The 23698-nt window shown below is 37.8% G+C and overlaps 1 protein-coding gene across 1 annotated transcript; it reads right to left on the bottom strand.

The window, feature by feature from the left end:
• Positions 1-2549: 2549 nt before the first annotated feature.
• On the bottom strand, positions 2550-21994 carry si:ch211-221n20.8 (uncharacterized protein LOC100034409 homolog). Its single transcript, XM_066677875.1, has 20 exons — positions 21988-21994; positions 21816-21929; positions 19960-20085; positions 19554-19694; positions 18212-18337; positions 17163-17285; positions 16900-17022; positions 16531-16653; positions 14884-15006; positions 14428-14550; positions 13993-14118; positions 12607-12732; positions 12399-12491; positions 10337-10432; positions 10005-10100; positions 8425-8520; positions 5737-5838; positions 4677-4782; positions 2708-2824; positions 2550-2628 (listed from the first exon to the last, which is right to left on the bottom strand). The coding sequence occupies exons 1-20, from the start codon at positions 21992-21994 to the stop codon at positions 2550-2552; spliced, it is 2166 nt and encodes a 721-aa protein (XP_066533972.1).
• Positions 21995-23698: the final 1704 nt, after the last annotated feature.

Consider the following 23698-nt stretch of genomic DNA (forward strand, 5'->3'; position numbering starts at 1 on the left):
GACAATGAATAAATGAATAATTGTAGATTTGTAAATTGAATTGATTTCATTTACCTATTTAATCTCCGGGACTTTTATATTGTTGTTTTATTTTAAAAAGTTCTATAATAAAAGCTTACAAATATTTACCTGTTCTTCTTGAGAAGAGAATGTAATGTACCTTAAGCGGAACTTTACAGCACACTTTTTTCACAGTAATGATATATTTTCTTATAGGTTTAAACATATTTTAATAAAAATTGTATTTCTACAAGGCTATATATTCTTAGCAGTACACAGTACGTAATCAACATTGTTCTTCTTTTATTAATATCATATACACTGTCCTGTACCTTTTTACGTTTTTTTTTTTACTCAAATGCACATTATTTCTGCATTATAACATAATATACAATCAGGAAAACCATATATATATATATATATATATATATATATATATATATATATATATATATATATATATATATTTATACACTGAATATAAACACAACACTTTTGTTTTTGCTCCCATTTTTCATGAGCTGACTTCAAAGATCTAAGACTTTTTCTATGTACACAAAAGGCCTTTTTCTCTCAAATACTGTTCACAAATTTGTCTAAATCTGTGTTAGTGAGCAATTCTCCTTTGCTGAGATAATCCTTCCACCTCACAGGTGTGGCATATCAAGATGCTGATTAGACAGCATGATTATTTCACAGGTGTGCTTTAGAATGGCCACAATAAAAGGCCTCTCTAAAATGTGCAGTTTTATCACACAGCACAATGCCACAGATGTCGCAAATGTCTAGGTTTATCAGATTAACACAGGTTGTCTACAAAGGAAAGGCTGGAATTGTTCTTTATGGCGCACCATAGGAGGCAGGTCTTAAGTACAGGGAGGGCAATCGAGAAGGCTGTTGTAGCATGTGAAAAAGAGGCCTGGCATTTTCTTGCTGAAATAACCATGGATTTTTCCGAAAAAGACTTGATGGCAAATCTAAAGTCTCAATATTCACCTCTACATAGTTGGTCCTTTGCACAGAGAACATGCATATTAATAAATCCTTAACAAAAAAAAAAAACTAATCAATTTAATTGATTCAAACATAATCCTTAGTGTAATTTCACAGACTTTGTATAGAGTAGAGATTAAAACGAATCAAATTGTGCAGATAATGTTTATGTTTTCAAGAAATGTAGAGGATACAAAGGTTCAATTATGACCATTGTCCTGATTTCCCAGAACTCTCAGACCTCTGCAGTTAAAATGCAGAGCATAGACTAACCACAACAATAGTGACTCATTAAAAAGACCACACCTTTGATTTATTCTACACAACATGAGACACATAAACCAAACAAATTATCAATCACAAACCAAATACGTACAAAACAAAAACACAGAAACACAAAGGTTTGAGGACTTAGTCTGACAGGCTTATGAGATTAGTTTTAGAGTTCCTCAGTAAATTATGCTTTTTAAAGCTTAAGATTATAAGACTTTGGTTTCTGCTATCAAGGCAGATATATCAAAGCTCTCAAATTGCTTAAAAATTCCTAAAAAAAGGCCCATATTTAATCACCCTCTGATTTGGAGTGACTGGGATAAATTCCTTTGGGATATAAAATATGCCTGTTTTGCTAGTACGGACCACGCCCATAGAGCCTGAAATGGGGAGGTGAACTCAGAAGTCTTTGGGGAGGAGTTTGAATGGCTTATGAATGTGTATGAAGCCGGACCCCCCAGTTGGATAATTGAATATGAGAAAAGGGTGGAGATGGGGTGGAGGTGGGTTTGATAATAGCCGAACACAGCTCATAATATGGGGATCAGCAGGAATGACCCAGCGCGGAGGACTGAGCTGACGTAGTGAAGCAGTCAAATCGAGATTTGCTCCTGAACTACATGAAGCGAGTTTGTCCGACACGGAAATGACATGAATTTGCAGGGTATATATAGGGCTGAGAGGAGTTTGGGCGTGGTCCTACTCCCAAAATTATGTTATTACATAACTTCATTTAAAAATTTTTTGAGTTTTGATATTTGCCTTTGTCACTATTTTCCCATTGTCTGAGACATGTGAGTAACACAACTTATATTAAATGTGTAATCAATGATTGGAGGGAAGAAATTAAATGCATAAAATTGTGAAAATTATAAATAAAACTGAAATGATTTTGGAATCCTTGAATGTATTAATACTGATTATATTAATATTTTAATTACATTTAATAACTTGTTCATTTATTCATGCAATGTGTGCTCCATTTATGGTAATTTTGCCCTTGCTAAGACCTAATGCTAAATAAAAAGTTGGAGGCATTATTTTTGTTTATTTTCCAATTATTCCACATTTGTGGATGTGAATAATTATGAATCATACCAAAACAATCAAATGAATTCAGATCAGATACATTTTACAGATCAGAATCATTTAGTAAAGAAACTAATTGAGCGGTTGAATTGTGAGGTCAGAGAGTTAGTGTCTACATGTGCTGAGTGAAAGTGATACAGTACATAAGATGCTTCTGTCTGTAAGTTAGTGAGGATTCACAAGTTTGATTGTGGTCATGGTCTTGCTATATCAGGACACTGGATTTTGTAGCCCACTCTATATGCCTGCAGATACACACGGGCCTGGTTTATCCTGTAAAAACATACAATACAAACCACACCTAAGTATTTTCTTTTTATGCATGTTCATGGACATACGTTTTTAAAGTTACCTGTACTTGGTACAGAGTTGAATGCCCAGAGGTCCACATCGGTCCACATAACTCTCTCTAAATCCTTTACGCACTGCTCGTGCCATACTGACCACTGTGGTTACAACTGGACATGTCCTAAGAAAGACAGACAGAGAGGATGTTTGTCAGTATATGTATCTGTGAAGAAAAGTGCAGTGTATGTCCAAAAGCTTACAGACAACTGCTCATACAAAATTTCTTGTAAAATCAAGAGATGTAATACAGAGTTGGTCCAATTTGCTGCAGTAACAGACCCTGAAATATTGAATTGCATTCAATCACAAGTTTTAGTGCGATCAGGTGCTGCATGTGATTAGTTTTGGATGTCAAATATATGGAGTGATGATTCATCCCTACAAAAAATATAGCTCCAATGCTCCACAATCCAGTGCTGGGTGCTTTATATCTCTCTAGGCTATACTTGGCATAGGGCATAAAGATTCCCTACAAATGTGCCACTGTTATAAACCCTGTCAGTTTTATTCAATTCTCTCCAAAAACAGAGATGTTGCCAGTGCTTTAAGAGTGGAGGGTGGGGCTAGGCTTGAAGTAGTGCAGAAGGGAGGGGTGCTATAGGCCCCCTAATACAGGTCTAACCAAGTCAGTGTCCCATAGAGCATGATATCTGATATAATGCTACAGATTGTTTGGATAAATTAATGATGCTCAACCAGCTTCTTGATCTTAAGGCAAAAAGCAAAGCCCCAGGTGAGCCTTTCCTGTAGGTTCTCCTTTAAAGTAAGAGTCCCTTCAGAAATATGACAAAAATCTATGCATTTCTACTCAACTAAAAAACCTTGAATACACAAGAACATATTTTGTTTCATGGAGTGGCTATGCCACATTATAATAGTTAAGCCTTCACCGTCATTTTGCCCATCAACAGTACACAATGTGTGCATGTTGTGTTGCGGAAGTGTAGTTTATTGTGAATGTTTTTTTTTTGTAAATAAATTATCAATGGATCCTTGGTGTTTTTTGTGTATTTTATATTGTCTGCTGTTTTATAAAAGCAACAAGACAGAAGAGGCAGTGTTTTACTGTGATAATTATTGCATTAATAACGCAGTATAAGCACCAGTGCACATGACATGGGTGACCTGCATAGCTGTGAAGGTATCATTGATGTTGATGTGTATAATATTATCTTTTAGGGAGATATATTCTGCCATCAAGGCAACAATTTTCCTGAGCAGGCTCATGGTTATTTCATTTTCACATCTAAAGCCAACATTGTAAGTGAAATTATAACTGATTATAAATTTGATGTGATGTGTCTCACAGAAACATGGATTACACCAAATGAATAAATAGTTTTAAAGGAAGCTGCACCTACTGGCTATAATATAAATGTACAAAGACATCATTTGAAGACCTCCTCTTTTTGTATTTTGAATGATCTGAAAAGTATGATTTTTACTACTTATAGATGACCAGGGAATTAATCTGAGCTGGATTTTACTGACTCTAAATCAGATTTAGTAACACACACAGATCTTCAATATTCAGTTTAATAAAGCATGTGTTACACTATGAACAGCATTCCTATTATAGACTCAGTCAGCTTTATTCAAAATGTAATGGGCCCATTTACTACCCGAACCACACTCTGGACTTCTGTTCAACTGGTGTGGTGTACAACAGGTGTGGATATAGATAATATAGTTATTCTCTCACAGATTTCAGTGGTACCATCTAACCTCATCTCATATGAAAAATGTCTTGCATTTTTTTTCAAGCTTTTTAAAATGCATTTTATATTGGAGATCAAATATTACAACACCTTTTTACAGCAGATGTAGGGTAGTGGGCAACACCACTGTCCTGCTACACCTCAAAAACTTCATTTGACCTTCTTCTACAATATATTTAAAACTGGACAACTGCTGTGGATAAAAGCATCTACCAAATGACTTAAATGTTAATGTAAATGTTTTGCTGTACTTACAGTTTCTCACAGCGCATGCCACTCGTCCCTGCCGGACAAGAGCAAGTGTTGTGTGGGCTGCATGTGGCACCATGCTGGCAGGGTGGTACACAGGGAGTAGTGATAGCTACGTGAACACAGAAACACACAATCAAGTACACTGAGTGATTACTGGATTAGGAGCACCTACCTTATATCTACGCTCATTATCCTTTTTATCAGCACCACTGACCATACAGAAGCACTCTGTATGTCTAAATTACAGACTACAGTCCCCATGTTTCTCTGCATACTTTCTCATCCCCATTTCACCCTGCTCTTCAATGGTCAGGACCCCCACCAGACCACCACAGATCAAAGTATGATTTGGTTGGTGGGTCATGGGCAGTGCTGCAGTGACACAGAAGAGTTGCTAATGTTTTATTGTGTGTTGTATAGGTTTGAGTGGATCAGACACAGCAGGACTGCTAGAGGTTTTAAAACCTTCAGTGTCACTGTTGGATTATATATTTATCCAACAGCATCGTGTGTTCACTGATGAAGAACTAGAGTAGGACCAACATAAACTGTGCAACAACTGATGCTAATGATGAGCTACTGTCTCTGACAGCACAAGGTGGACCAACAAGGTTGGAGTGGACAGTCAGTGGACACAGTGTTTAAAAACTCAAGCAGCACTGAAATGGAGATAAAAACATATGAAGAGGTATGATCACTGGAGCTGATAAAATGACAATATGTGTAGATACAATGTAGGGATTTCTAACCCAGTGATTGTTCACATTGTATATATATAAACTTTATAAAGTATATATAGACAGCTGAACTGCATGATAAAATTAATTACAATTCCACCATTCTCTGTGCACTGTGTGTAAATAAATATATAAAAAGTGTATATATCAAAGCATACTGAAGCTGGTTTTATGAAATTGTATATATATATATATATATATATATATATATATATATATATATATATATATATCATAAAAAAAATTCTTAAAAAATTATAATTGATGTTTACTTTCAATCTGAAGCCAAAATCAAGATGGCAATAATTTTGCATGCAGATACACACCTGTTTCACAAAGAACACCAGTAAAGCCACTGACGCAGCGGCACCTGTTCAGTCCAACACACACGCCACCATTCTTACAGGACTTCACACACTGAACAGGTTCTAAGGACAGATATATTGCATGTATTCATTTACAAATCCATTTTGTTTTGTAAAACGTATTAAAATCAATACTGTTCATTAATTCTCTTGAACCCTTATTTACTACTTAAAATAAAAAGAATACATTTTAAATGATTTCACTCACCAATATCTATATATTTTATATGTCCTTGTAAATATATAAATAAAATATTAATTTGATGCCTACAACACACTGAAAAAACTTTAGATGGGCCATAATAAGATTGAAATTCATGGAATGTTACACTCTTTTAAAACATTACATTTATAAGTAGGTAAAAATAAAAAGTAAGAACCACTGTTGAATGTGTGTGTGACCTTCAAGCCCTCAGATGGTGCTGCATTAGGAACAATCAGTTTGTAATTGTTTCTAATTGTGAATTAGAATTAGAATCAGAATAATTTTATTGGCCACTGTGCTTGCACATAGAGGAATTTATTCTCCGGATTTAACCCAATCCGTGCAGTGAAACACACATTAACACACACACTAGTGATCACACATGCCTGGAGCAATAGGCAGCCTTAACCACTATAATATGTAGGCTAGGACACACAGTTAGGAGCTAGGTTCCTTGCTCAAGGGCACTTCGGTTATGACCTGCTGGCTCTGGGGATCGAACCAGCAAAGTTCTGGTTGCAAGCCCATTTCCCTAACTACCAGGTCACAGCTGCCCCTATTGTAATAACTAAATCCACACTAGCTTTTCAGTCCATTCTACAGTTCAGTCCACTCTAACTGTCTTTGTAGCTGATGTTTGTCTACAGATGAGTCGTGTATATGCTGGTGTTAGAGACAGGGACAGATGATCAGAGAGACCCAGATGTAGGGTTCTGGCTCTGTAAACATGAGGAATGTTGCAGTAACATTCAAGTTATTTGCAACAGCTAGCAGATCTTTTCCACTATACTGTAGTCCCATAGTTATGAAAAAAAGTAAACAAAGAGTAAAAAAGATAAGATAGCTGCAAAAGTTTGAGTAGTTCTGGGCCGCAGCAGTTACCTGGGGGGGGGGTTAAAATAAAATCTTCAAGGACCCTCTCCCCACTTGGGGCCCTGGTAACTCAGTCCCAATTTTCACCCCACTACAATGCCCTTGACCAGATGAGTCCACATTTCTGTTTATTTTTGTTAAAACATTGACCGTCTGTACAGTCAATGGTAGTATCACGTGTCTCTGTACAGTAATAATATACGCCTCCACATCTACTGTTCTTTCACATATGCAAGTCACTAATGTTGTGGGCATTAATGTACTCCCATAGCACAACAGATGTTGGCTTTGTCACCTATAGAAGGTTACATTTTGTATGGTTCAAAAGTAAAAATGTGTGCTGTAGTCAGATGAGCCTTTGTTTCAGCTCGTTTTTGGGAGAAACTGACATTTGAGAGATCCAAAAGGATTAAATAGTTTAATTAACAGGAAAGGTAAGTTTTCTGACTTGTTTGACTATGTTGAATACATCCAATTAAAAAACTGATTAAATTTACAAAATATTGGTTAGTGAAAATACTGGAAATCTTTTTTTTAACTTTCAAGTAAAATAGGAAAATAAAGGTAAAAATTATTTAAAAAAACATTTTGGTTTTTAGTGCATTCTATAGGGGTTGGACAATGAAACTGAAACACCTGATTTTAGACCACAATAATTTATTAGTATGGTGTAGGGCCAACACAGCGTCAATTCGTCTTGGGAATGACATATACAAGTCCTGCACAGTGGTCAGAGGGATTTTAAGCCATTCTTCTTGCAGGATAGTGGCCAGGTCACTACGTTATGCTGGTGGAGGAAAACGTTTCCTGACTCGCTCCTCCAAAACACCCCAAAGTGGCTCAATAATATTTCGATCTGGTGACTGTGCAGGCCATGGGAGATGTTCAACTTCACTTTCATGTTCATCAAACCAATCTTTCACCAGTCTTGCTGTGTGTATTGGTGCACTGTCGTCCTGATACACAGCACCGCCTTCAGAATACAATGTTTGAACCATTGGATGCACATGGTCTTACTGGTGCAATGTGCAATTAATGAAAATTGGCCACCAGGCTGCTCCAATTTAGCCATGAAACCTCCCACACTAAAATGACAGGTGTTTCAGTTTCATTGTCTAACCCCTGTATGTTTTATTTGTACATTTTAATGAAATATTTAAAAAGCACAAATGCATGTACAATTTGAAATATGTTAATATAACGTCATAATATATGGCCTTTTTAATTTCAATATCTAATGCCAGTAACTACTAAGTTCCTTTAATTCCTCCATCAATTAATACTTTCTGACCATAAGACCATTATCACCTAGCAGACAATACTTAATAAATATAAATCTTACAGAATAGAATGTCTCTTATAACAGGCTTTTAAACCTTTGCAAGGCTCTGCAGGAATCTAGTTGTTTTTACATCCCAAACACCCCTTGTCGAGCCTGTCATCTGATTATCATTCCCTTCATAAGCTGGATTAGGTGTCCACAGAGGCAGGATTTTAACACACTGATCTAGAACAATGTTGTATGAGTGTGTTTCTATCTGTGTGTGACTGTGTGTTTGTGTGTTATGTACCTATCTGGCATCGGGATCCTTGCCAAGCTCCAGCACAGCTGCAGGTGTTGACATCCACACACCTCCCACCGTTCAGACACGGAGGAGTACAGATGGCTAAACATATATACATATTCAGATACATTTACAAAACTATGTGCATTGCACACATCACAATCACAAAGGATTTGCACACATTACAATCACAAGAATATTACAAATAAACGCAGAAGAGTACAGTCATGAAAATTAAAGATAAGACCAAAATCTAGACAGATATTAGAGATCAATGAGAAAAAAATTACATTAAAATTAAATGACAGAACAAAAAATGTTTAATGATGATTCTCCATGGTCTAAAAGAAATACAGTAATAAATATTAAAATGCAGGTGTGGAAGGCACATGTGGAGAAATATGCTTTTGAAAAATCTGTGCATTTCTGACAAATTGTGGAAGTTTATTCCAGTTGAATGTAGCATAGTGGCAAAATGCCCCTACCCTGATTTGTTATGGTTCAAGTCAAAATTAGATGGCCAAACTCGATGATGCACATTCTAATTTCATTCATTCATTATCTGTAAGCGCTTATCCAAATCAGGGTCGCGGTGGGTCCTGGAATCATTGGGTGCAAGGTGGGAATACACCCTGGAGGTGCGCCAGTCCTTCACAGGGCAACACAGACACACACACACACACATTCACTCACACACTCACACCTACGGACACTTTTGAGTCGCCAACCCACCTACCAACGTGTGTTTTTGGACTGTGGGAGGAAGGAAACCCATGCGGACACAGGGAGAACACAACTCCCCACAGACAGTCACCTGGAGCGGGAATCGAACCCACAACCTCCAGGCCCCTAGAGCTGTGTGACTGCGACACCTACCTGCTGCACCATTGTGCCGCCCACGTTCTAATTTAATTTATTAATTTATAAACACGTGGTAGTGTTTTAAAATCTGTGTTTTATCCTTCTTATAGAAGAAGGATATCTTTGCTAAAGCATCAAGCATCTCACGTTTAAAAACATGGATGTAACTGACTACATGAATTATACTAAACTTTAAAATTAACATGCACACACAAAGTGGACACACCTTTACAACAGGGATGGAAATCATACAATATGGTATTATCATGATAAATAAGCTACAATACAATCTGAACATCATTTTGAAAACTTGGCTTGTGATTTGTATTGTGAAATATACCATTTTACTTTATTATTTTGTGTTAATTTTAACTGCAATTTAACTCACTGTTTACTTTATTTCATCTCAATCAATATATTATGGCAAATTCAATTGTGAAGTATAAAAACAAACATTCACTCAACATTCAAAGAACAATTTTTACCAATGCCCCACAGACAGAAGACCTGGGTCAAATCAGAAAAACAAACAACTCAGCGCCATCTGATGGGTGAAAATAACATTGGCTTTTTGGAACCAATATACTTTGGAACTATAAAAGAATAGAGAATGTTTAAATCCTTTTAGCCTCCTTGTATTGACTTTCACTCAAAATCTTGCCATACTATATTTCATAAACTTCATTCCCCATCTCTACATTAAACAAATACATGCATATACTCACGAGTGAGGCACTGTAAACCAGTATAATCAGAGGGACATTGGCAGATGTTAGGAGCTACACATCGACCACCGTTTCCACATGGCAACTCACATACCGCTATAGAAGAAAAACAATAACATGTTGAAGCCTGTATGTGTGGGTGTTCCATATTGTGGTGTATCTGTACTTCATATACTCATACAATACAGGAGGTCTTGTTTTGTTATGCACCATGGCAAAGAGAAACACATTTTATTCTGATATACACAATTTAAACAGAGAAGAGACATTGCAGACCATTTGACTTGTTTTAAATTTAGAGTGTGTATATATTACTGTATATTATATGTTACCTGTGTGGCAACCCTCTCCTGTCCAGCCAGGTTGGCAGAGGCAGGTGTTCCAACGCATACAGGTTCCCCCATGAGCACAGGGTGGTGAACACATAGCTAAGACACACACACACACACACACAAAAACAAAATATGTTTAAAGTCAACTTTAATCCAAATATTTGCATCCATCCCTTCATTTCTTTCAGAAAATGCATTACATGTTCCACAAAACATTTTGGTACTGATGTTATTTCTTTTGTTTGCACTGGAATAGTAGCTGAATGAACTCAAATTGGATATTTATTTCCACACTGAATGCCAGAAATGCAGTGGATAAATTTGCAAAAAAAAGGTGCTGATCCACATATTGACCACTTCACACTTGCTGCAAACCACTCAAGTGTGCGCTGGAGGTCTCTGTGAAAAGAAGACAGAAGGACAACACTGTTCACAAGGCCACTTCTCGATTGCCCTGATGGAAGCCCTCCTGTCCCAGACTATGCTTTGCACCCTGTCCATGAATATCAGGAACATGAGTGGCGACAATGCACAGCCCTGACAAATTCAAATGCCCACATTGAACAGGCCTGACTTTCTGCTGAGAATGCAAACACAACTCAAACTCTGAGAGATTGAACGTGATCATACGCATTCTCCAGATCATTAAAGCATATTTAAGTGGAGTAGCCCCCTCAATTATCTGCACGAGCACAAAGTGTTGGTCCATTGTTCCAAGGCCAGGAATAAATCCACGCTGTTCCTCCAAAACCTTAGGTTCGACTATTGGAGAGATCCTCCTTTCCAGCACCTTAGCAGAGACTTACCATGGGAGGCTGAGAAGTGTGATGCCATAATAACTAACACATATTGTCTAGTCCACCACCTTGGTTTGGCAATCCAAGGGCACTGTTCCTGAGACCCGTGCAATATTGTAAAGGGGTGTCAGCCGAAACAGCCCCACATTATAGATGGCCTTCAGTAATTCTGGGCGAATGTCATCCACCTCAGGGGCCTTGCCATTGCGGAGCTTTCTAACCACCAAGGTAATGGAATCAGACAACCCCGACACTTCTGGCTCAACCTCCTGTGCAGGAGGCATGTCTTTCAAGTTTAGTTCCTCAAAGTGCTCATTCTAATGCCGAACAATAAGCTCAAGTTTTTTTTTTCTTAAACACTGTAAATAATCTATACTTGTTTAGTTCTACAGTAGTGTTCAACATCTTATAAATGTTAACTTATCAAGACAAATTCCTTGTGTGTGTGTAACATACTTGAATGCCGAATGTATTGTTTATTTCTGTAGTTTGTAATCAGACTATAATGATGTTTATAGGGCTGCCCCGAATACCATTTTTAGGGCTTCAGAATTTTGGTTACATAATTCGGCGAATATTCGAATATACAGTGTGTGTGTTGTGGGGGTGTTGGTTGTTCAGAAAATCTGCGTCTGATGCCTGTTTTAAAATCCTGAGTCTGTGCTGCAGCTCTTGCTAACTCGCTCCCTAACTTGCACATACACTGTGTGGCTAAGGGCACAGAGTACACGAGTTAACCACAGCTTCATGGAGGTGGTCTGGTCTAATTCAAGGTATAAATCTGACAAAATGAATTGTAGCTTCACCACACTTTGTTGTAAGTAGATTGTTGTGGGGTGTTAGGCTCTTTTAGGTTTCATTCTGGACCTTTATGCTGACGGTGCTGAATAGGGGTAGAGTGCTGTGGGAGCTGTAGAGCCTGAATACAAATGGAGTGGAGCATTGCTTTTATCGATAGCCACATTTATAAAAAAAAAACAAAAAATGAATACCTGAATCTCAAAATTAAAACCCAAATACCTACCCAATGAACTAATATCTGAACAACTGGATATTCAGGGCTAGCACTAGATGTTTGCCTCACATATCATGAAGCTATGGTGCAAAATGAATGTAAATTCTGGACAAATATTTCTTGGCTGACTATTCCTGTATATCTTAGTTTGATTTCTGGCTCAATCACTGCTTTCAGAAATGGCCAAATTACTTATTTCTACTTGGATGTGGATCGATATACAAATAGACTCTCTCACTATATACTGTACCTGAACATCCAGGACCAGGGTAGCCAGCAGGACAGTCACAGGTGTTTGGTGCGATACACACGCCAGAATTCTGGCAGCTGGGTTCACATACCGCTGAGAGAAGTCAAGCAAAGACGAAAGAGAAAGAATGTGAGCTTAAATCACGTCACAAAAAGCTCTAAATAATATAAAAAAGGCAGTCAGATAATAGCTGGCTGGGAGGGCTTACGCTGGCATTTGTAGGGGTCATCTGTTCGAGATTCAAAGCCTGACCTACAGGTACAGTTAAAGCTGCCAGCGTGATTCACACACACCTGCTCACATCCCCCATTAAAGTTTACACACTCGTCCACATCTGTATGGAAAGAAAGACTGATTAGTTTAATTTACAGTAAACTAATTAAATAACAATACATTCAGTGAAAACAAATGCATGGTGTAATCTGAAATAAATTATTGCTAATCCACACTGTTTAAATGACTTGAAATTTTTAAAGAACAATATGCACCCCTCCAGGGTGTGTTCCTGCCTTGCATCCAGTGACTACGGACCCACAGCGACCCGGAACTGGATAAGCAGTTACATGAATGAATGAATGAATGAATGAATATGCAATAAAGTTTCGGTACTAAATCATAAAATGCCTAGAATATGTGGTCAGAGATTAAGAAAACATGCTAAGTTGAAGCACTGGCCTCTCTGACAGCAGTACTACAGCCAGAGTATTCCTCTCTCAAAAGTGTCCTAGTGCAGAGCTTTGTTTGTGTTCCTAGCCACTGACCAATCCCACAGCCAGGGTTGCCAGTTGTGAAACACAATAGTAGACAAGCACAGTATGCTGCAACCATGGAAACGAGCAAGTGAACAGACATACTGTTAAATAATATTGGACCCACTGGATTAAAGGTTAGAGTAGGAAATATATGAAAAAGTAGCAAACATGTCATTTATATGTGGAAGGAAAAATCAATAAGGAAGATAACATCAACCTTGCCTAGTAAAGCATTTATTGTTGAAATGGAAATCCAAATACGTATCTGTTAAATACAGGAAAAATGGCGGCAGCTTGGTCACTTTTCGCATTTCCATAGCACAGGTAAATATGTTAGTGAAATTATGTTTACTTTTCTGTGTAAAAATTAAATTATGGCACATTTCCTTTTATCTATGAATATCCAAATTTTTGAGCTCTTTTGAGTGTTTTGAATATGGACTGCAGTACCAATTTTAAACACTTGCTGTCAGCATTACAGATTGCTTCTTTAAACTGAGCTTGCAAACCTGTTGTACTCAAAACTTGTTTTTATGTCGGGTAACTCCTATTGAATGGCTGATTATATTTTCAGTAATTCTGGTATTTATATCAAATGTGTTACCACAGCCCAAAATTTTCACACAAAATTCATCACATTTTTCAATTTTTAATGTTCTTTCCCAGTAAAGTGAATTTTGTGTCACAACAGAACCGCTGGAGTACAGTACAGTTCATTTTTGCATTGTGTAATAGCTGAGCCAACTCCTTAGCTATTGTCAATTTAAAAAAATAGCTATAAAAAGTGTGTTAAGTCAGGTCAGGGTTTAGGGCTGTGTGAGTGTGAAGATCTGTGGTGATACCAAGGCAGGTTCTTTGATCCTTGGCCAGCTCCCAGCCTTCTCTGCAGCTGCACTGAACCTGTCCCTCAGCACCCAGAGAGCATACATGATCACAGCCTCCATTCCACAAGCCACAGGAAGTGATGTCTATCAGTAAATCGGAGCAAAATTGTTAGTCAATGTCTTTATGCTTCAACATCATTCTAACATTTTAATGTAGCTAATAAAAAATGGTGACTAACTGACTGTGTCTCAAAGCACATTTTGGCAACTATATAGTATGTAAAACATAGTAAACATCCATTAGAATTGCATTCATTTGAGTACTATGTAAATTATAAGTTTGTGTGTTTGGACACTGTCTTTGTTTATTATAATTGTTAAGGTACAGCAATAGAAATGCAATGACACACACACACACAAACACAGACAAACACACACACACATGTAACGTACTGACGCAGGTAGTGTTGAGGTGGTTTAATAGCAATGGAGCTGGGCAGTGACATATGTGTCCTCCTGGTGTGTTTGTGCAGCCATGAGAACAGCCCCCATTCTGCAGCTTACACTCGTCTATGTCTAAACCACACACACACACACACAACACACACAAAGTAAAATACACTGCAGAAACACATCTGTGAATAATTCAATGCTATCCACATTCTGTGAATGCAACCACTTGTGCACTGTTCTCCTAAGCCGAAAACTATTCACATCCAATTTAAATTCCCAAATCCTCAAAAGAACTTGCAAGTCTCTGTTGCTGAATAAATACAATGTTAACTAAAAACATCCTTAGCAGCATATGGTGTGTATATCAATTCAGCTGTGATCTACATCTGGATGTTTATCAAAAAAGAGTAAAGAAGGAACATTTGCAGATGTTTTTCAGGCTTAGCTTTTACTAACCCACACAGCTGTATCTGTCAATGTGCAGCTGATATCCCTTCTTACAGGAGCAAAAGAAGGAGCCTGGTGTGTTAGTGCAGATCTGCTCACACGTCACATTACCACTCACACATTCATCTACATCTGCAGAAAAAGAGAGAGAAAGGCTGATACAGAGGAAGAACTTAATGAGCATTGTTAAATATAGATCAGAGCTAAAAATATATTCAAATTGATTCTGTCAGTCAGAGGGTAACCCTGATGAGTTCTAGGCCTTCAGAGAAGCCCTAATGAGTTCAGGATCTGAAAAATACATGTCTGTAATTTCTAGTTCATTTTTATTTAATAAAATCCATAGCATTTTTATATTCAAACTCTGGAGTTATTTAAGTAAGTTTTATTACACTGATATATTTAGTTTTGAGATAAAAGTCTTCAAATCTTGAAAAGCCCAACATCTAATGTGTATTTATGTAGTTATGGCATCCCTAGTCTCAGCCACAGACGCTCCGCCCACTAGCTGACAGAGTCTGATACATTCAGTGTGTTAAGTTGGTCTCGCTATTAGGATTCAACCAGTTGGATTCTGATACCTGCCTCCTACCTCCTCCTACCTGCCTCCTTCTACATGGAATGCCAAAATAGCAGACTTGTGATTGGTCAATTTGTGTCTGTGACAAAAGGTTCTACCCTCTCCCCTAGATTGTCTTGCAATGCGAGACTATGGCATCCCTGGCTACCAACATTAAATACTGACAGACAAATCAACATTGGCCTCACCCAATTCCACTGACCACTTGGAAGTGCATAATGCCTACATCACAAAAGTGGTCACTTAAAGCACAAGCAGGTTTTTCAATCTGAGCACACTCACCCTCGGGAACAAACATAAACATGAAACCCATTGAGCTGATTTCTTTGGTGATTTATATCAATGTATATAACCTAACTATAGTGTGAAATATTTGTAAAACATATTTTGTAACAATGAATTACATCTCTGTAACATTTTAAGCATTGTGAAGTTTGTTTGTTTTTTTTTTATTTTGGCTTACACTTTTAAACTGCTGTGTTCCACATTGTTTTCGCTGTTACTATGGAAATTGCAAGACGTCACAATGCGTTCTGGGCAAGTTCTGCTTATGGAAATCAGTGTTGACTCGTTCCCTTGCGCCTCCATGGGTTCATTTAAAACACTTCAGTTAATGCAGTAATAAAACAATCCAGAGAGTCAAGGAACCCTCTGAGGGGAAGTGGTGAGGTGAAATGAGAGAGGGCACATTAAATCCAGATTTGAAACGCAGAGCATGTTTGACATTATAATGAGAATAAACATTAATCTAGGCCTTCTGTAAGTCTTAGATAAGCCACCAACTGTGATTATGTGTGGCAACCTAAGCAGGGTTTGTTATTTCAGTCAGAAATGAAAAATAATAACAGCAGCTCTATGCCTGAACATTTATAGAGTTACTTTAAAACTGCAACATATATAAAATATGGAATACTTTTTATGACTGTTGCTGGTGCCAACATATAATTTGAAATCCCATAAAGCTAGCAAAATCTAGCCTTTTAGTAAAGGTGTATTTCACTGTGAGTTTCATAAGAACAAAGAGAGGGGGTAACAGCATGGCAAAGGATATATATATAGTATGTACATGTGTCTACCTGTACAGTTATGTAGGTCCTTTGTCAGTGTATATCCTGCATTGCACACACAGCTGTATGTGCCAGGCCGATTGATACAGGTGTGCTCACAAAGGCCATTGTTCAGTGCACATTCATCCACATCTGTTATAAGGGTCAGGAATATCACCGCCAAAAAGAAGGACATAACACACTGTGTTATTACTTTTTTCTTATGTCTGTGGGCATTAAAGGCAAGCTCTTAAGTTTCTGAATTACAAATTGAATTAATGCTTTAAATTGCTATATATAGTATACCCCAGCCTGAAAATCAGACTTGACATTTAATTAAAATAATTAAGCATGGCCAGGTCTATTAACTAGTGTTGTTATAATATATCAGGGACTGACCATAGCAGGAATGTCCATCTCCGCTGTAGCCCTGGTGGCACTGACAGTAATACGAGCCCATGACATTCCCGCAGCGAGCATTTGCATCACAGCTGTGAAACCCTGATACACACTCATTCACGTCTAAACAACACCATAGATAAAATGTTGATAAATGTTGTCAGTATCCAAAATGAAAACTAAAAATCATAATTTTAATTTTAGTAATAAAATAAACTCAAACAGGTACTCAGGACTGTGAAAAAAGTGGATGTGTTTTTCACCTGTGCAGTGTGTCCCATTGCCACGGTATCCACGCGAACATACACACTTGTAACTCCCCAGTGTGTTCTTACATTCTCCTTGATTAGTACACACACCTTGTAGCTCAACACATTCATCCACATCTAGAGAAACAAATCTACCATGAGACCTGTATGACAACTGGAAATCAATCAATTTTTGTCGCTTTTTAATTTGTTAAATCATTTTAACAGAACAACTTCACATTTTGTGAATATTTCATGATGAATGGAGTAATAGTAGTTCTCCAAAATTACTTGGAATAAAATGTTTTACACAGAAAGTTAAGAATGTTTTTCTTGTAAAGCTACTAATTTGGAGATACATGTTTTTCTTTGGAAAAAAAAAAGAACAAGTTAATGGATGAAATGTATGTTAGAAGACCAGGTAGAGGAGGGTAGGGTATGATGAACTAGAAGGTAGGTTGACCCTCTCTTCCTGAATCTTGACAACCGTGCTCTTTTACTGTCATTTGACCATACATTTTGGAATCAATCATCAATTCTGCCAGACTGTGGGTGTTAATCAACAACTTGAACTGAACCCTAACCCTAACCTGGGCCACAGGATCAGTTTTTAAAAGAAGCCATATTTTTACAACCCTTTCATCAATGCATTAAAGTCATTTAAACAGATAAAAAACAACCTTAACTTAGATTGGATAAATAATTTAATTCTATTTCTGCCTCATTGTGCTTTATATTGAAGACCAAATAAGTGTAAAAAGAAAAAATACCCACTCTCCCCTAAATAGCTGTGCAGAGAAGCACACAAAGAATTAAAGGATGATGATGACTCAAACTGACAAGGGCTGCACTGGGTCAATGATATTAGCAGAACACGTGGCATTGGTAAAATTAAAAAGCCATAGCAAGTCATGCATATTTGTGTGTTTTTGGCAGATGACATACTCAGGTAATGTTTTTTACATTTACTTTTTCCTGTCCTGCACTGGAGTGCACAGAGAAGAGGGAGAGAAAAAAGGAAAAAGTGATTTCTCATGCACACACAAACTTAAATACAAACTCACCTGTGCAAGCTGTCTTGTCTTCTTCAAAGCCATTCTGACACACGCATTTGTAGCTGCCCTCTGTGTTCACACACACGTTTCCAAATTCCCTCTTACAACTCTCTTCATAACTGCACTCATCCACATCTGCATGAAAAAAATGAAATATGACACGGACTATAACTTATTGCAGCTATGAATCACCTCAAACACAAGGAAGGCCTGGCATCACATAGGATAAAGACCCTGGAGAGGAATTGGCATGGAGGAGGCAGTAATGTATCTGTCTCTCTCACCTGGAAAATGCTGGAAGCACTGTTGTGAGAATCAGGTTTTTGACAATATGGACCCTACATTACCTCCCAAACTGACCACATTATGTAAGGACTCTCAATGTGAATGGTTCTCTGCAGAATGGGAGACCCACAGGGAACAGTTCTTGCTCCCTTCCTTTTCACACTATACACTGCAGACTTCAAGCGCAGTTCTGTCAAATGCCACCTACAAAAGATCTATGATGACTCTGCAATCATCAGCCTCATTACAGATGGAGATGACAGGGAGTACAGAGAATGGACCCAGGAATTTGTGGAATGATGCCAGAGGATCTCCATCCAGATCAGTGCAAGGAAAACCAAAGAGCTAGTGGAGGAATGGATATTGAGAATGTGGGTCTCTACTGGAACATTAAACTGGACAGGACAGAACACACACTTGTACACACTGCACTGGTGACATCAGCCATCTGTTATGAAGAAGTCTGCTGGGGCAGCATCATCTCCACTGCTGACAGGAAGAGACTCCACAAGCTGATGAAGAAGTCCGGCTCTCTTTCTGGCCCTCTTGACCCAGTGGAGGTGACGGGAGATAGGAGGATGATGAATGAAGTTATCATTCATACTGAAGAACATGTCCCAGGTCAGGCATCACACTTTGACAGCACAGGGCAGCTCCTTTTGTGACATGTTGCCAAACACTGTGGTGTGTGAGGGAGAGATGCTGCAGGTCCTTCTTTCCTGCTGCTGTCAGACTGTGTGATCTGCTCTCAGTAGACCACATACCTTACAGTACACTTCACCGATTACCTATGTTTACTGTTTACTGTAGTTTGTGAATCACTGTGAAATGGTGATCCTTTGGAATTATATATTTATATTATTTGTTATCTTATATATTTTGTATATCAACACTGATGTGTACTCCTGATACTTCTGTTCTATTGTCTTAACTTCTGCAACAGTGCAAACTTCCCAGCGGTGTGATTAATAACGAATTATATTACATTATTGCGGATTATTAATTTTCTATAATCATCATCTCCAAATTAACAGACACAAGCATACCTTGTAAAAAAAAAACTCACCAATACAGCTGTTTCCATTAATTTTCAGGACATATCCAGCTGGACAGTGGCAAGAGAAGGACCCAAGGCTATTCTTACACATCGCCCCTTTGCCACAAGCCTGCAGACCAGTCACTGCAGCTAAGGAACATTCATCTATGTCTAAAAAACACACAACAAAGATAAACAAGTTAATCAGAGAGGAAAAATAAGTTATTAATTTGTATTAAAATATTAATTCCACTCAGTCTAGGGGATATGTATATATTTATACATTTTATGTCCTTTAAATTAAGGACAAAAAAAAAATAAATAAAACACAAAAAAAAAAAACAAAAAAAAAAACAAAAAAACAAGTGCACCCAAAAAAAATATGCCCCCTTTTAAAGCAACTGGATTCACACAGATTAAGTATGAATGTGCCTACCTTGACAGCCCCCAGCAGTCATCATGTAACCACGGAGACAGTTACACACATAGGAGCCCAGGGTGTTGGTGCAGTTGCTGTGGTAACCACAGGGTCCAGGGTCACTCTGCTCACACTCATTAATATCTTCCATGAGAGAGAGCAAGAGTGAGAGAGAGAGAGTGTGTGTGAGAGAGAGAGAGAGAGAGAGAGAGAGAGAGAGAGAGAGAGAGAGAGAGAGAGAGAGAGAGAGAGAGAGAGAGAGAGAGAGAGGAGGTTAGGAGGTCTGTGTGCTCTTTTCACTTCAACAGCACAAAATTATGTAAACACTCCAAAATATCCATTCAGTAATTCAGGAAAGCACATTTCTTCTGAACTAGGATACGACATGCATGGTATGCTGATATATAACAGCAAGTGAGGTAAAATAGATTTTGTAAGGTTCTTTTTTAAATATTTTAATTCTCATAGTTTTGTTGAGTCTCCTAGCATTTGCCTTCCCCCAGAGCTGCGGAGGAGCCAGTGATTTCAGCACGACTTTGATCCAAAATCAAAGGCACTTGTGAGCCATTTTAGATTATGAACTGGCCCTTTCATGTCCTACATAGATTATATTATTTGATCCTGTAGTTATTTGAGTTGATCCTGTTTAATGTTTGAAGTGGAGACTGCTCCATAACAAAAGAAGCAAGTGCAGTTTATTATTGTTGTTATTATTATTAATATTATTAGTATTAATAATTCATTCATTATCTGTAACCGCTTATCCAGTTCAGGGTCGCGGTGGATCCAGAGCCTACCTAGAATCATTGGGTGCAAGGTGGGAATACACCCTGGAGGGGGCGCCAGTCCTTCACAGGGCAACACAGACACACACACATACAGACACTTTTGAGTCGCAAATCCACCTACCAACGTGTGTTTTTGGACTGTGGGAGGAAACCAGAGCACCTGGAGAAAACCCACACGGACACAGGAAGAACACACCAACTCCTCACAGACAGTCACCCGGAGCGGGACTCGAACCCACAACCTCCAGGTCTGGAGCTATGTGACTATGCAACACTACCTGCTGTGCCACCGTGCCACTCCTAGTATTAATAATTAACTAATTTATTTATTTATTTATTTTATTTATTTATTATTTATTTTTTTTACTTTTTGACAAACAGTTCAGTTATTTGTCTTACACAGAGGAAACTACATTGTTAATGGCCTTGCACAATGTTACATGTTGATTCTGTCCCTGTCATTTTTCCATATAAATAAAACGCAGGATGTGTGGTTCCAGTTGTATATACAAATACATACTCAATATATATTCAAATTAAATTATTGGAGGGGCAAAAGGAGTCAGGGTCACTGTGTGAGACAAAAGATTGAAAGTGATTAAATTACTTTTACTATATCTTCATATTTACTCTATCTATATCTGTGTTTTGGTCAAAATCAGATGTATTCGAGGAGAAGATTCTGTTGACTCCAGGAGCAGGAGTGTCCTGTGTCACTAAATGAAAGCAGAGACATTATACAAGTGGTTTATAATAAAAGTATGTGCACTTCACCAAGAGAGGGTCAGGTCAAATATTAATCAAATTTCCAGAGAAGCGTGCTAAAAAGATTAGGAACGAGTGCTATCCAAGTGAACTTGGAATAATATCTTGCACTTTAAATAATCCTTGCTGAAGGATTAAAATCTCAGAATACATTTACTTCAAGTAAAGCCTGGATTTTTACCCATTTTTTTCAGAGTAAAAAAATAAGTCAGATCTCTAAAATGTTCATTTCTGTCCCTTTTGTTTATTTTTACCAGGGGTGCCAATGTGTGCAGCTGACTACTGTATGTTACTGATTAGATCAGAGTGTATTCACCTTACCTTCACACGTTGCTGCCCCCCTCTGAGCATAGCCTGCAGCACAGGAGCTGTTTTGACCCTCAGTGTTCACTTGGTTTCCTCGAAAGTCTGGACTTTTGGTGGGAGGGTGTAGGTCTAAAAATATAAAAGAATATAGAAAAAATAGATGTATTTAAAACATTATGATCTACACTGACCATGAGTATATGCACAAGTGTGTGTATGTGTGTTTTACCTGGTGTAGGAATGTCCTGTGGAGTATGACTCAAATTGCTGGTGGCAAGCCCAATGTGCTCAGTTTGATTCTGTTTATGAACAGAGAAAATATGAAATACAACCATAGAGACCCCTGGCCATTACATAAAAATAAGGAAACTTATTTCCCCTTTGAAACTACTTTGTGATAGTGGGGACATTAATTTAGACAATTGCTGACCTGGTGCTTGGCTTGGAGTTTTGTGTCTTTGAGGACTTCGTTGTCCTCCTGTCCAGTGGTCACATAGCTAGAAGACAGCATTGCTAGTAGTAAAAGGACACTTGGAATTCCCATCCTAGGGGCAATGTAACAGATTAAGGTATTTAGAGAATGCAAAAGAAATGGACCTTAATTTTACAGTATGGAATATGTTAAACATAGTTCACCTCATCTATACATGAAATTGCTGCTCTTAAAAATATATATATAAACCAACATACAGACAATCATTGAGCTCTGCTTCAGTAAACTACTGCTGAGGGGTAGAGGTCATGCTCCAATTCAATACAAGCCCAGACTTGACATGAGGTAAAGCAGCATGTTATTAACTCTCTACAGGTAACCTACACATCAGTACATGCAACCATATATAAACAAAGCACTTTCATTCACTTTAAACTATTTCTTAGACAAACTCAGTTATATATATATATATTTGTTTAAATAAAAACTATTACTTGAGCTGATACTCAATTTAATGCTGCTGATACAGTACATCACAACACTTTGACACAGTACACTGAAGAAACTTCCTAAAGCATCACAAACCGCCCAAAATTTACCACACTTCTGCAACAAAGAAAATCAAAGCCAGACAACACACCTGAAAATAACGGGGAGTTCGCGCTGAATAAACGTCTCCGCTCCTACGTTCGACTTTACCGAGGGCTGGACTACAACGCTAGCTACATCCTGTGCTTTAATTGTGTACTTCCCATTCACTGCGAGCCACAGGATTCGCTTTTAAGTCTACAACATCTGTAACGTTAATCATGAAAAATCCTGCTGAGAAGCTCCCATTTCAAGAATTTTAGGAACAAGTCAATATTGTTGATTAATATTAAATAGCACGCTCTGAGCATTTCCCAAAAACTAACGACGATTCTGCATTTAAAATGATCTTAACACTGTCTTAAAATCAGCCAACTACTCTTCAGGAGACGCCTCTTTATCCGTATTTTTCACATATAATACAGGTGTTGGACTACTGTGAACCGGTTTATTATTTGAAGACGCAGATAAAGCAAACGCTTTTGCTTTCATCTCTTATTGATTGAACTGAAGACAGTGCGCCCAAGAACATGATTGAATGTATATTTGGCAGATGGAATAACAGCAGAAAGTCAGTAATCTCATCACAACAGACCTAATAAGTAATAAAAATGAGGACAATTCTAACTTAAGATCTCATAAAAACGAGAAAGGATGCATTGGGCACACTGTGGTGTAGTAGTTCAAACTTATGAAATGCTAAGTGATAGGAGATACTTGATCCTTTTTTTTAGCCCTACTTTCTTAACTTACTTGAGAACAATGCATGACAATGTTAATATTTGTAAATAGTCATTGGATGTAAACAAGATAAAAACAACAACATTTTCTTGTCAGATTTGTTTTAAAAGACTTTAAAGAGTGTGTCGGCTTCAAT

This window comes from Hoplias malabaricus, chromosome 7, assembly GCF_029633855.1.
Source record: "Hoplias malabaricus isolate fHopMal1 chromosome 7, fHopMal1.hap1, whole genome shotgun sequence".
Taxonomy (NCBI): domain Eukaryota; kingdom Metazoa; phylum Chordata; class Actinopteri; order Characiformes; family Erythrinidae; genus Hoplias; species Hoplias malabaricus.

Coding starts and splice junctions, on each gene's coding strand:
- si:ch211-221n20.8 (XM_066677875.1), bottom strand. Junction 10,433..12,398: donor CCCTGGTCCTGGATGTTCAG/GTACAGTATATA, acceptor TGTGTGTCTTAG/CTATGTGTTCACCACCCTGT. Junction 4,783..5,736: donor TGGTGTTCTTTGTGAAACAG/GTGTGTATCTGC, acceptor GTGTTCACGTAG/CTATCACTACTCCCTGTGTA.